Here is a 14,904-nt window from a genome sequence, read left to right as displayed (position 1 = left end):
ATGATGGAAAAAAGAGGACTGACTGCAGAGTAAGAAAAACTGTCTGAGGAGAACACAAAACCAGACGATTAGGACTAGTTGAGGGCTAAGATCAGGGAAAATAATAAAATAATCATTATTCCTTCAAAAAAAAAAAAAGTTACATGAAAAATTGAGGGAACACAAAGCTTTTGCTCAGCTGTGGGTGAAATTGTTCAAAAGGCAGGAGATACTGAGCTTCCTACTAAAATTGAAACTTTCTAACAATCAAATGGAGTTACATATACTTCCTTGATGCTTCCATAGTTTCCTAATACTCTATACCAGTATGTCTTTAACGGTTCCTATTTTTTTTTTTAAAAAAAAAAAAAAACCCAACAAAAAATCAACCTTTTTAAGATAATTTAAGGTAATAATTTAAGATACAGTTTTCTAGGAGGATAGGAAACAACATCTCATTTATGGAGTAAAGTTTGGCTCTCAGGCCAACCTAAAAAAGGTACTTATTCAGTACCAAAGTAACCAAAAGAGGAAGAAACAGAATTTCAGAATTTCAGCTGAACTAATCTCCCACTTGATTTGAATACTGTGTATTTCTCGCCAAGTTTCATAACAGGATGCTTAACCTACACATACTAACTTGCCTGTTTGGTAAAATACTTGTTGCAATATTATTAAATCTGGTCATACCATCAGCAATCTATTCTTATTTGGTCAGCTATATTTTAATAGAAATGAATAATGTATCCTTTTCTTACATTTCCCACTCTCCCATCCTAGCAATAATACTTAACAGAGCAAAACAAATATTCCAGAAATAGGAATAGGTCTATTCAAAGCTTAAAACAGTTTTACAAGGACTACTTCATGGTCTCGTCTCCGAACCTCACCATCAACAATAATGAAAACAAAGGACAAACTTTAATATCTGTCTGAACAAAGCCAGTTAAATGAAATACTTCATATCTGCATTACTTACCCAGTCCCAGCCCCACAAATTCATCGGGTGCCTGATCTTTTGTTCCAGTAAAAGAACCTTCCCTGCCACGCACTGTCCCTGAGATGTAGCGAGGTTTTACTCCAGTTCCTATTAACTGTGCCAGTTCAAGTTGACTAATGCATTTCAGAATCTATTCCAGAGAATAAAGAAGTTGTTTATCAACAAAAAGCAGTTTGAAATAGTAAAAAATAAATAAATAAAAATCTTTAGGCAGATTTTCAGAAGAAAAAAATTCTAAACACTCAAGGTCAGACAATTATTTCTGTTCTTCTGTCTAAAATGAATATTAATTTAAATACTATTGGATCAATCTCTCACAATTTTATTTCTCACTTGGACATGTTTTGCTACTTGTAATTGGCTGCAAAATGTGCAATTCTACATAATGTATGTACAAAAGTATATTCTTGGCACTTATCTAAAACCCACTGTATTTATGCACAAACAAGTACACTACTGTGTTCTAAATCAGTACACGCGCTTTCTTACAGTTTAAGTCCAAATGACTCTTGTACCTCATGCCAGGAATTTCCTAAATAGTTTCCATCTGTATGAGCCACCGTGATGAGAGTTTTAATTGTGTCAATATTCTTCTGCTTCATTTCAGTAATACCAGAACTCACTGTAAGTAACGTAAATCTTGCTAACGCTTGGACATAGGCATCTCTTTCAAGCTACAAACAGGAGAAAAAAAAAATTGTCTCAGTTTCTTGTTCTTAGTACAATCTGTGTGATTTCAGCGACTGTATCGTTTACCTTTCTCTTCCTAGAACTGAATTTCCAAAGCATTCTACACAGTGAAAATATCTCATGTCCTTCTGTAGTAAGCTGTGGGATAAAATTAGGCTCCCTCTATTCAGGAACATGAAGTGTTCAGTCAGTAAGCACAGTCTGACAGCATAGAACACATAGGTTTGTTTTTAGGTTTCTGGGTTTGGTCTTTTTAGATTTTTGGGGGGCTTTTTGGGGATAGAGGATGCTGTTTCAGAAGAAATGTGGCTTCTTAGCTAAGTTTTTGATATTCTTGTACTATACCTGGACCTACTCTGAAAATGCTGCCATAGCAGACTCTCTCAAGTCGTAGGATTTTTTCAGCAACAGAATCTAAATAATATATCTAAAAGGCATGTTTTGCCAATTCCACAAAACTGCTCAAAACGTATTTGATTTAATCTACGTCATTTGGAGCACCTCAGAACCTTGTGAGGCGAGACTGTCATGGGTGAGTAAACAGCAAGTGACCTATAATCTAGGCAGATTAAATCAATCTCACAAAAAAGAATGTTCCACATGTAGGTACCCGATTTTTATGTATAGGGTATCTATAAACACCAAAGGAAACTCCTCAGATCTCATATGAACCAATTACAACAGTAAAAAGGGGATTACAGTTGAGCTTACATTTTACTGAGAATGCATTTTACTCTCCTGCTATGTATGATCCGAAGGCCATAAAATGAAATGGTTGTAGATCAGAGAACCAAATGACAACTATGAAATATATTTAACTGTTTGGATGTTTAAGACTATTTTGAAATAAAAAAATCATTAAGAACATAATAAAACCAAATGTAAAATGTTTAAAAAAAAATCCCAGGAAGAATGTCTGTTTCATAGAGAAAACACAAGAGTGGGCAGTGACAGAAGGGACGGGTTCTCAGAGAGCCACATAGCGTGGCTGCCATGTTCAAACCCAACTACTACTACTACTAGAGGGTACACTGGCAAAGGCACAGCAAATGATGCATAAGCACAGAAAAATGGAAGTTTCATGGAAAGAGTACTAAGCAAAGAAGCTTTAGAGTCTACAAACTGTGTATCTTCTGTAAAAGGAAGAAGTTTTCATTCCTACCTTCCCTCTCTATTCCATACAGATATTCCCCCTGTCCCTTTTTCTAAGCCATCAAAGTAGGAGAAAAACAACTGAAGAATGTGTCCATCAACCAGAGCGTAAAAACAGAGGATATAAACAAATTAAGTACATCCTTCTGATGCGTATCTTGTCCCAGATGCTTAAAGACAAAAGGCAGACTGTGTGACAGTCTAAAATTAAAAGCATAAATAATTAAAACCAGAATATTTAGTTGAGGTTTTAGAGGTGAACCTGTGTAGCTTAAACTATATTGTACACTTTGGGAACTTTCTTAGGACTAAAAGCTTCCAGCTCCCTCCATTATCCTATCCAAGCCACAGGACAAGAGGCAACAGCCTCAAGTTGCACCAGGGGAGGTTTTGATTGGATATTAGGGAAAATTTCTTCACCGAAAGGGTTGTCAAGCATTGGAACAGGCTGCCCAGGGAAGTGGTTGAGTCACCATCCCCGGAGGTACTTAAAAGACGTGTAGATGTGGTGCTTAGGGACATAGTTTAGTGGTGGACTTGGCAGTGTTAGGTTAACAGTTGGACTTGATGATCTTAAGTGTCTTTTCCAACCTAAACGATTTTACGATTCTATGATTATCTCTCAAGATGTGTAAACTAATGTTAACTGTTCTTAGACACCAATCTTAACTTCTGTGTGTTTATTAAATGAAATAGAAAAGTTGCCAGCACCAGTTAGGCACAAGAGGAAAAACCTGCTTCCAACTGAAAAGATCCTTAAGTCAGCTCAAGTACAGATTTGCCAGTCTCCTTCAAACCACCAGAGCTATCTGGCATCTGAGGTCAGACAACACTGCTGTCTAATCAGGACTTTGTACAATAGAATCATCCTGCAACGTACTGAAATCACCAACAAACGAGTATTTTTTTAATGATATCAACAAAACAAAATTCCCATAGGAAACCAAGAAGGAATATCACTTACACTGAAAATACAAAACTAAGTTTTTAAATGTCAGCAAATGAGAAGTGTTGTTTTTAAAACACCTCCAGTTCAATCAAGTTTGTCCCAAGCCAGTGGAAGGGCATGACTGATTCTGGTACATTCTTGAAGCATGGGGATCTTAGAGCAAACATGTCCTTGCCTCCCCACCCAAGGCAGACCACTGCAGGACTGGGAGCTAACTTCTGCAGCTGCTGAAACTGATATTTATACCAGTTCCACTTTTGCAGTTTAGAAATAAAAATAACAGGAATGTGAATTTCATTGGACAGCTGCAGGCTCCAGGGAAGGCTTTGTTAATCAAATTTTTAAGTCCGCTCCGTTTAGGGTTGGGGTGGGGGGGACAGGGAGTGAAGTAGAAAGACAGAGGAAGGAAGCCGTACACAATCTCAGATGGGATGTTTTTAAGCAGCTGTATCAGAGGTCCCAATGTGCCTTTCCACATTAGTTATCTAATTGCTAAATACAAGTGCAAGGGGAAAGGGAAGCAAAGCATTCACTGTCATATCATAGTTCAATAGTTTTTACTTAAAGTTAGTCTTACAAAGTTGTTAGTTTTTTTGAGTTTGTTTTTTTTTTTTTTTAAATGTTTTCAATGTACACATGAAATAATGTCAAACATATGAATTTTACTTGCTCCTCTCTTCAGCTATCCCTACAATGGACTTATGGCAGTCCAGTATTCCATTTATTAACTAATAGTTTACAATAACACAATAGTACGTTCACTACCGATGATTTCAAAATGGAAAAAAAAAAAAGGGCAAAAAGAGCACCCAAGTTTCATCAGAATTACTCTCTGGAGCCAGAGAGTCTGGAATTCTTGGCATTGTGCTTAATGCAAGATACATTCATGCATTATACCAGGAATGACATTTCCAGTGCCATAAGTGTTAAAACGGTATCCAATTATAGAAATCTCAGATTAGTATGATCTCTCTGAAGTTGAGAACAGTATTTCAAACATAGTTCACAGAGATACTACTTTACTTATGACACAGGATAGAAAGACTCATTTTATGAAACATCACAACAAAGCTAAACAGCTTTGTAACAAAGCTAGAAAGAAAGTACTTTGACATAAAACTAGTCCACTTGTGGGGAAAATGCAGTACATAAGCATGGCAGTACTTACCACAAAACACCAGGAAAAATAAAAGTCACTTCCAAGACAAATATCAGACAAAGCAGTGATTGCAGAAGCAGGCAGCCTCTAGGTATTGCAGTGCATAGCTTCAGCAACAAGGACTCTTAGAACCCCGCTAACATTTTGCTGGTACATAAATCAAGTGCATTGTCTCAATCTTAAATTTTTTACCTGAATGTTGAAAATGCAAGCAATCCTGATTGCACATCGTATACCCTCCAAACAAAGAGAGGCAACTTCTGTGTCATCACAGTCCTGTAGACCCACACTGAATGCAGCTAGAAAAGGTGTCCATGCCAACTGGAACGTATGCAAAATAAAAGTTACATTACCAACTGTTAATACTTATAGGGAATGTTGTAGTTTCAACATCTTGTAAATTCCATCCTTAACTCACATCATTAACCTTGAAGTTGCCTTTTGCCAAAAAGGAAATGGAATAGAATAGACATGAGACATAGAATAGGACAGAAGTAATGCAAATTACTTCTGCTACTTCTGACGCTCCCCTCAGAAGCACTCTCCCTCTCCCTCAGCAACCAACGCACACAATCATCTCCAGATAGCTGGGGAAAAAAAAAAACAAACCCAAAGCTATGTCAGTTAGATGTCTATTGGAGTTTTGGTATTCCCGGGATAACCTTTATCTTTGCACAGTGAGAAATAAAGATAGAGTCAATAGTTACTGCAAGAACCAACACAGTGTATAATAGATTCATTTATGATGAAAAGGATGTACTTAAGGTAAGACAAGTTTGCCTGATAACACGAGAAGGAAAAAAAAAAAAGGGTAAGGTAAAACAGGGCAGCAAATTTTATTAATTCCACTAAAACTACAGTAAGACAAGAACAGTAAGAGACAGGACACAACTCTTGATCTCTCTGCTCTTAATTTTGTTGCCCTCAGCCCTCCATCTTTTTGTATCTAAGCCATTGTTGATGTTTCCCATTCCTCTTGCCTTAGGTGGGACTGAGAGTGTAATACACTTAACTAAAAGTTACTGCAGGAGAGTCCACATCATCCTGTCCTTGTGGTCACGACTCCCTCACCCACAGGCAATCAACAAAAACCAATCAGAACATCCAGAGGATCCTGCCGTAACTACACGTGGTTATGGGGAGGAAACCCCAGGGTACCCAGAACGATTTTAGAAATATTACCTGAAGTCACCTCAGATGAAATACAGAATCAACGGGCACAGCAGGGAGCAACAAATTTCACACTTAATTTAATAATAAAATGATGCACCACAGAGCTTTGGTTTCATTTAAGCCAGCAATTCCAAAAGCACCACCTCAGAAAAGCATGTAACACTTGCACATACCAAACTATAACTCTGGGACAGTATTAAAGGCATCAGATGAATTCCTAGATCCAGGACTTAATTCCTTATTGCATGACCTTTTAATGTGCCTTCAAACCCAAACTATTCTATGATTCTATGTTCCAGAAGTGCATGTTTCTTCCCCCCCCTTTTCTAATTTTTCATTCCTATTGAAACCAACACTAATCTTAAAAATCGCAAAACTGAAAGACTTTCTTAAGAACTATCTAGAGATCTGTATAGTATGCTTTATAACTAGATTTACGCTGTTATTTATAATAGACTGTTTTGTCATTGAAGGTGAAAATTAAGCCTCTAAAATAGACAATCAATTTTGGGCTGCTTAGGTGGGTGCATAAAGTGAAAATTTTGTTCTGTTTTAATCATTTTGCAAATCTATCTGTAAATATAGTTATAATGATAAATTTTACACTGGCATCAATGGGTGAAAGTCATACATTATAAAGTTTGGCTGAAATAAAAATTAAAAAGTCTAAATAAAAAAATGTGAAATTGAATATTTAACTTCCACAGTTCTCACTTTTTTGAGAAGACAGCTCTCTGTTCAACATATTACATTGTCCTCAGCATTTTAATTAGTTTATGAACATCCTCAAGTAAGAAGACCTAGCACCTTCACAAAAGACATTTAGGGTGTTAATTTACCCTGATGCTTCATATTTTGCTCCTTTGAAAACGGATTTTGCAAATGTCCTTTTCAGACACTAAAGGCTAGGAATGTTATAGAGTAATAGGGCTGGTACCTTAAGGAAAAATAGTCTATGAATTTTACAGATGCCTGCATGCAAGTTGTTTCAGAAGTCAACAGAGAGAAATTACGTACAGTACACCTCTGGTAAGTGACACTCTGGAAGTAGATTTTAAACAAGGGCTTCATTTAGCGTTATTCTGTACAGAGTACTATCCTACTTTTATTAATATGGCGATAAAGAACTCGGAGAAGTTTGCCTCATGGACAGCAATCTTACAGCTAGATCCTCAGTGTGCCCAGGTGGCCAATAAGGCCAACAGCATCCTGGCCTGTATCAGAAATAGTGTGGCCAGCAGGAGCAGGGAAGTGACCGTGCCCCGTACTTGGCACTGGAGAGGCCGCACCTCGAATCCTGTGTTCAGTTTTGGGCCCCTCACTACAAGAAGGACATGGAGGTGCTGGAGCGTGTCCAGAGAAGGACAACGAAGCTGGTGAAGGGCCTGGAGCACAAGTCTTATGAGGAGCGGCTGAGGGAACTGGGGTTGTTTATCCTGGAAAAAGGAGGCTGAGGGAAGACCTTATCGCCCTCTACCACTACCTGAAAGGAGGTTGTAGCGAAGAGGGTGTCGGTCTCCTCCCAAGTAGCAAGTGATAGGACAAGAGGCAACAGCCTCAAGTTGCACCAGGGGAGGTTTAGATTGGATATTAGGAAAAATTTCTTCACCGAAAGGGTTATCGGGCCTTGGAACAGGCTGCCCAGGGAAGTGGTGGAGTCACCATCCCTGGAGGTATTTAAAAGACATGTAGATGTGGTGCTTAGGGACATGGTATAGTGGTGGACTTGGTAGTGTTAGGTTAACAGTTGGACTCGATGATCTTAAGTGTCTTTTCCAACCTAAATGATTCTATGATTCTTGAGCCTGGGCCTGAGCTCAACCTGACCTCACAGGACATCGCTCCAGAGAACCATTTGTTTATTGTAATGGTAGTGGTCTGAGACTTTACCTCCCTGGAGCAGTTCACAGAGGGGTCATATGAGGACCACTTCTTGCACAAGGGCAGCAAATGAGAGCGCATGGTAAGGGGGCAACAATTTATTTCAGTGGCAGTTAACTGTAATGAGTTAGTTATGCCAAAGACCATATCTAATAACATACTGAGGCATAATACACTACTGAATATACTCTATATCTACGAATCTGAATCACTGGTATGCAAAAAGCATTTGGGATGCAGACAGCTTTGCACCTACACAATAGCGAAGACAGGTGTTTAGAATAATGGTTTAATACAGGTTCAGCTACCTCCCCCAAAACTAGATGACTGTCCTAGCCTTTCTGAAATATTAATTTTCAACAGACAACATTAGACAGAAGTTTGTTCTGATAATTGCTCCCCCAAAATGCAATGAAGTAATCTCCCTTAGAAGCAGTAGGAGGGACTCAAACAATGAACAGCGATTAGTCATTTCTCACTTTTATAAATAAGCTGTTTTGACTACACTTCTACACCTGATATAAAAACTCTATCATTTCAAGTTTTTAACTACTCTTTATACTTTTGTCCCCTCAACGTACTTCTCGTAACTCCTCCATTATATCAAGATGCCGCTTCTATCAGCACAGAAACTTCTTAAATCCCAGGGTAAATAAAACTGGAGTAAAAGGCTCAAAATCCCTTCTTTCCTGTAGCAAGTTAAATAACTTAAAAAATGATCAAAGCACAGCAGACACATCTCTAGTATTTTCAACAGATCCTGTCAGTCAGTATTTCGTATTAAGAAACTATGTGATATTCTAGGTACATATCTAAACATGTATCTCACCTTAAACATGGGTCTCACATGCTCCAGGTGTGTTGCACTAGTAAAAGGTGCCTGAACATGGCTCACTGCCTCCATAAGAGCTTTAGCTGTTTTAGCCATTTGTTCCATTTCCAAATTATATAGGAGTCTTCTCTGTTTTTCACTAGCAACACCTGTAAACACATTTTTTCCTCTCATTCATGCATCTTTAGCAGTGGTGTCTTCAGGAATACAATAATTTTAAATTCTTCAGTAAGTGCCATACTCAGATGCAATTTTTGTATTATCTTTACTTTCTGAAATCACCACAGCAGCAAGATACTTCTTTTACAATATAGATAAAATTCAACTTAAGGCGAATTTATGTATGAATCGTAACCTAATTTTAAACCTTTACAGAATTTTAAGATTTGCACAACAAACATTTCTTCTCCATCACCTCAACTTACAGCAATAAATATAATGTCCACTAAGCTAAATTCAAAGTGCACAGAAGTTTCATAGCAAACCATCAGCACAGAACATAATAAAAATAAATGGACATCCTTTTTCTGAGGGACAACTACCTTAATCACCTTTTCATTTCAGTAATGGAACGTCCATCTCATCAAGAAAGTGAAAACCAAGTTGAATGTAATAATCAGCTTCTTTTAAAATTACAATAAAAACATTATGTTAATTGAACGAATATTGAAAATAAGAGGGATTCTTTTTTTCAGATGCAAATTTCCTGTAAGCAATCTGTTCATAAGCCTAACCTAGGACTTAAAAGTATACAAATTTCACTATGTTGGGAAAAAGTCTTAATGTGCTCTGTAGAAAAGCTAGAACGTGTAACATCTGAATCTTCACATTGTGCAAAACACAAAAAAGTTTTTCTGGTATTTGAGAAAGGAAAACATAATTAGTTTTAAAAGTGCATAAATTAGGGCCCTACAAACCAAACAGTGTAAAATTTTTGAAGACGACGACAGACTGGTTATTGCAGGAAAACACAACAGTTACCTTAGAAATAGAAGGCACAACTATTGCATTTGTTCTGCACTGTGCCTATCAGCAACACTTACTTCATAAAGCCCTCAAATGCATTTCCCTATGTTGCCGTTCAGCAGCAGAACCGGTCTTCTCCATGGTCAATGCACTGAATACCAGGAATTCAGATGCAAAGGGAAGTGAAAATAAGCAGTTGCATTTAACACAGATTTGAAGGTAACATTTACGTTAGAAGAAAAAGAATATGGAATTAGAAGTTAGGACTCATTTTGAGTTAAGTAAGTGGTGCTTGCTTCATTCATCTCTCATTTTAAAAAAGAGATAGCTTCATGAAACTGAAGAGCCAACACTTTGAAGAACGCTAACATTGCAACTACTTACTTTGTTTACTGGATTTTGTGGGTATTGTTAATTCTTTTGTTTCTTTCATTGAAATCTTCTTTCCAGCTATTTCATTATAGATAGCAGACAAATATTCTTCAGGGAGATCTTTACTGTCATTGATACCTCTATTCATTTTAATATACTGTTCTTTTGTCATTTTATTCTTAACCTGAAACCCAGAAAGAAGCTATTAATATCAACAAATGAGGCAAATTCATAGCAATTACAATGCTGCCTATAAAGCAGCCAAACACATGAAAAGCCAAACCATGAAGGACAAAGCTGCTGATTCAGAAGCCATTTTTAAGTGTTCAACATATGCAAGACTACATTGCCAAATCTACAGAATAACACAAGGTCATGTGGACATTACAACACTCATAAACATTCAGTAGGATCCACAGATCTATTAGACATACATTACCAAAAAAAAAGAAGTGTTTTATCTTGTCATACAGACCAAGCTATTTATTTTAAACATAATCCCATAGTCTCATAAGAATTCAATACTCTTTCCAGATTTTGCTTAAATAAATGATGATGGCTAATCACCGCAGCTTTGAATATTATGCACTACAGAAGTAAGCTGTATTTATCAAAATAAAGCTGCATTATTTTTTCAAACAGACTGAAATCAGGAGCAGATTTGTATTAAAGTCAATGGGTAAGTAAGTTCTGCCTTTGACTGTAGGTTAGATCACTACTGTGAGTGCCATAATATGAAAGCAAATCCACACAATTCCCATTCAACATAGTAGGGAAACAATACCTTACAGAAAGGTCTAACCAAAACAACTGAAAAATCTCAACACTCATGAAACATTATACTGTTACTTAAAAGATGCACAAACTTAAGTTACCATATTTCTTACACACATATTGGCGTTCAATTGAACATCAAGCTTTTACAACTACATTGTCACAAAGCCTGAAAGTTAGATGTCTATGGATTACACAAATATTTTTCTGGCAACATACCTGTGGACTGTGAAGATCTGTTGTCAACATGATAATTGAGTAAGCTAAAACATATGCAGTATCTGCACTAGCAAAAAGAGTTTGCCTGAAGGGGGAAAGGAGAAAAAGAACAGCAAAATTTAACATATTAGGATTTTTTTACTCATTATTCAGCTTTCCAAAGTTCTGAAGACAACGTATGGCTTACCCTTGGTTACATTCTAAATATCTAGCAGCAAATTTCTCCATTAGGCGATCAATTTTTTGAGCCTCTCCTGGAAGACGAAATCCCTCTAGAAACATGCGCAGAGCTGAAACAAAATCCTTTCCTGAAAAGTCGTGTTGGTCTACATATGCATACATGACTTCTTTGTTAAATTTATCATTGTCTCCCAGGAACTCCCCAACCTGAGTCTAAAACAAGAACAGAAGAGACAAACTAGTGCATTTACACTGGAAAAAAATAGTAAATAACAACAGAGTCATACTGCCCATATGTCTCACAAAAAGAGAGGCCTGTATGCAGTTAACTAAGACATATTCCTGCTTCTCCTCTACTCTATTTTGGCCATAGATTCCATCATAATGCTCTTACATGCTCATACCTGCCTACCTCCCTCCTTCTCTAGTTTTACTCATGTACCATTTTTTTCTATTAGATGAATTCCACATGTGCACAAGACAAAGTTAATATTACCAACGATTGTTTGTTCTCTGCTGTAATGATTTTTGTAGTTAGGAAACTTACCACAGGAATAAAAAGCTCACTAAACTCAACTTTATTCCCACTAGAGTACAGATCTCAAATAGATGCAAGTGCTGCTCAAATATAAATAGCTGGTACTCAAATACATTCAAGTTGACCTCTGTCAAAGCAACACAGTACAGTAAAAAATACCGTGCACTCAGATAAAGATGGCTGTATATGTAAACTGAGATTAAAAATTTGTTGTGATGGCTGATTCTAAGTTCTAATACCGAAATTTGTGACTTCAGCCACAGCTGCAAGCATGGGCATATGCAAGCCTTTCCTTAGAAAATGCGGGTGGCTGCTAAGCATAATGGTGCAGACTGCCATTTCAGAAAGCTAAGTTTTTCATGACAATACCAACATGAGATACTCTCACCTTCCTCAGCCAGATACTGCAGGACCCTTCCAAGTCCAGCAACAGCTGCTAGCTGTAAGTAAAATCAAAGAACTAATCTAGATTAAGTAACTTTCCTTTGGGAGGCAACAAAAAATGCTTTTCATGTTGTTGCACCACCTTATTTTTTAACCGTCTCTGAAGGACAGTTACTTCTGGCAGTCCCTTATTGGACTAAAGTACATAGAGTTCAGTAAGTTGCTTCTAGCTATACTGGCAACTAAACACAAGTTTTGAGTCAGCTCAAGTAGGTCAGTCTTTTCCTTCACACTTCGCTGAACTGCAAGATGCATATAGTACAGGGTATAGCTCTCATGCATACCCCAATTCAAATTCCTTGAGCTTACAAATTTTAGAAGAGAGAGAAGTTTCCTTTTCTTCATTGTACAATAATGTTATACACTTTAAAACACTATCATGTGATTTGCAATTAGTATAAAAACATCAGCATGAGCAAAAACAACCATCAGGAAAAGAGTTTTCTTACTGAATCTAATCTTTCCTCTTGATGCAAGAACTGAGCAATATCTTCAGGGGTAGTGCCAAGCATTCCTTGTTCTTGCAGGTACTGAATCCCCCTCTTTGGTTTCTTATTGAATCTGTACAATCAAGATCAGGATGGAATGAGAGTTAACCCTTTTACCCATGCACAAAGGCTTAGCAGTTTAAGTACAAAGATTCAATAATTTTGGATGAGGTATTGAAAATCTATGTATTAAATATTTTTCCTTCATCAAACTGTGCGTTAGATAGGAATGAGCTATTCCCTTCTCTGATTATTCCCTTCATCACTGGATGATTTTATGTTTTTTTTCTGCCTGTAGACAGCCTCCTCTTCCTCTTTGCTACAGAACTGCCAGCATGGCATCCAAGCAGCTCCCAGCAAGGAGAGCTAAACACTATCATTTACTCTGGCACTCGTGAAGAAAAATATATTCCACAGAAACAGCAAAGTCTTGGCTTGGAAAGGAACAATTATGCTCTGTTGCTTTTTGTTTCAATCTGTATGAAACAATCAAGAAATCCATGAGTTGCCTGTAAGAATGGAAACGTACAAGACAAGGAACCAGATAACTGAAAGAAACTGAAACCCTAAAGGACTAAGGCATGTTTGTTCAGGGTCTGAGAACTACACTACAGAAAACTTATTTTTGCATAAAGTAACCTCACTGAGGAGGTAAGGTGACAAGGCTGAAATCACACAGAAGATTTATGTCAGACTGCATTGAGAAATTATACTATCCTCCAGTTCTAATTATAACAAGTTAATTAATCAGAGGGAAGCATCAGCTTAAGCATATAGTCACTCTCATCAGTAATGTGTACACTAAAACAGGTCGTATTCAACTGATCACGAGTTCAATGTTCTTTTTATCCAAATATAAAAATCTTATTTTAGACAAGCAGGTCTGGAGAAAAAAGAACAAACATTCAGAGTACTCATCTTCTAGCTGTGAGGAATTAGGTTAACACAAAACACTGTTGACAGGCTCCAAAGGGGACACCATTCAGCACTCTTTCACCAGAGGAAGTGCTGTTACATCCAGAGTTTTTTTCCTAACACAAGATGAGTATCTATGAGGAGAAGGAAGAAAAACCCAGGAATCTTCATAGCTCCAAAAGAATCCACCCTCCCATGGGTGATAAAAGGGCACTCACAAGTCAATTCCTTGTTCTATTATTTCCTTTTGTTGCTTTAGGACCTCAAACTGCTCTGGGTTGTCAGTGCCAGACATCTGTGTGCTGTAACTGCCAATTCCTGATGAAGCAGTAGAATCCAAGGAATTTAAGCTTCCATATCTGTTAATTGTCTCAGGGTGTTTGGTTTCATTGCTGTCCTGTTCTGTGGGTTTTTCTTGGCCTATAAATTGGAAAGGGTTACATACATACAAAATACATACAGTGAAAAGAAATTAAAATCACAGGTCATTCTTCAAATCCTCTCTGAAGTCTTCTAAAACTTAACAAGGTTATCTTCAATGATGCTTTTGTTTTGGTTAGGAAAGTAACAACAACAAAAAAAATCACTACAACGTATCAAGGAGGATTCTTTCAGTCCATCACATACCTGAAATTTAAGCCTTAAATTACAACTATAATTTGTAGGCACTTGGAAAAAAATATACGACACCTTAGAAACCCAGTTACAGATCTTTCCTTTTATTTTCAAGTCTGACGTTACTTTTGACGTGAAGCGAATCACACTATTCTAAGTTTTTGAAACAGAGCGTCTAAAAGTGTTTATGATCAGACATGCCAAGGAGCTGGTGCTCTCACTTCACAAAGACAGCCGTGCCAGCCACCTCTAAAAAGGTTATTACTTCACTTATCAACTTCAAGCACTTAATCTGAAAATTCTGGCATAACCTTAGTACTTTTCATCTCAGGTCAGATGGAAACAAGATTAAAAGAAGTACTGATTTAGTTACTTCACTGCTTACAACATTGAAAGTTCTATAGCTATATATTAATAAATAAAAAAATGCTCTCCGTCCAGCTTGCTTCAGTAGTAATTTAATCAATATGAAGTTCGATGAAATTAGGGGAGCTTCAAAGTTAAGTTTTGTGATCCTTTTAAAATTAGAAATACAAAAAGTAACAGGATTTAGTAATTTTCAGTATAATAGCTTTCTA

General features: G+C 37.1%; 1 protein-coding gene across 3 annotated transcripts in view; it reads right to left on the bottom strand.

Moving 5' to 3' along the window:
- Positions 1–14,904, bottom strand: part of ARFGEF1 (ARF guanine nucleotide exchange factor 1) — a 98,946-nt gene that overhangs the window by 23,877 nt on the left and 60,165 nt on the right. For all 3 annotated transcript variants that reach the window (XR_012672324.1, XM_075141683.1, XM_075141684.1), the window contains 9 exons: positions 13,930–14,131; positions 12,758–12,869; positions 11,334–11,539; positions 11,147–11,231; positions 10,166–10,337; positions 8,813–8,964; positions 5,122–5,250; positions 1,495–1,653; positions 959–1,109 (listed from right to left, as the gene is read on the bottom strand). Coding sequence is in view for 2 of the 3 variants with exons in the window: in XM_075141683.1 (XP_074997784.1) it covers positions 959–1,109; positions 1,495–1,653; positions 5,122–5,250; positions 8,813–8,964; positions 10,166–10,337; positions 11,147–11,231; positions 11,334–11,539; positions 12,758–12,869; positions 13,930–14,131 (1,368 nt within the window). In the remaining variant the exon portion in view is untranslated. The remainder of the gene's footprint in view (positions 1–958; positions 1,110–1,494; positions 1,654–5,121; positions 5,251–8,812; positions 8,965–10,165; positions 10,338–11,146; positions 11,232–11,333; positions 11,540–12,757; positions 12,870–13,929; positions 14,132–14,904) is intronic.

Source organism: Calonectris borealis, chromosome 2 (assembly GCF_964195595.1).
Source record: "Calonectris borealis chromosome 2, bCalBor7.hap1.2, whole genome shotgun sequence".
Taxonomy (NCBI): domain Eukaryota; kingdom Metazoa; phylum Chordata; class Aves; order Procellariiformes; family Procellariidae; genus Calonectris; species Calonectris borealis.
The sequence above is the reverse complement of the archived record's forward strand: the minus strand, read 5'-3'. Positions and strand labels throughout refer to the sequence as shown.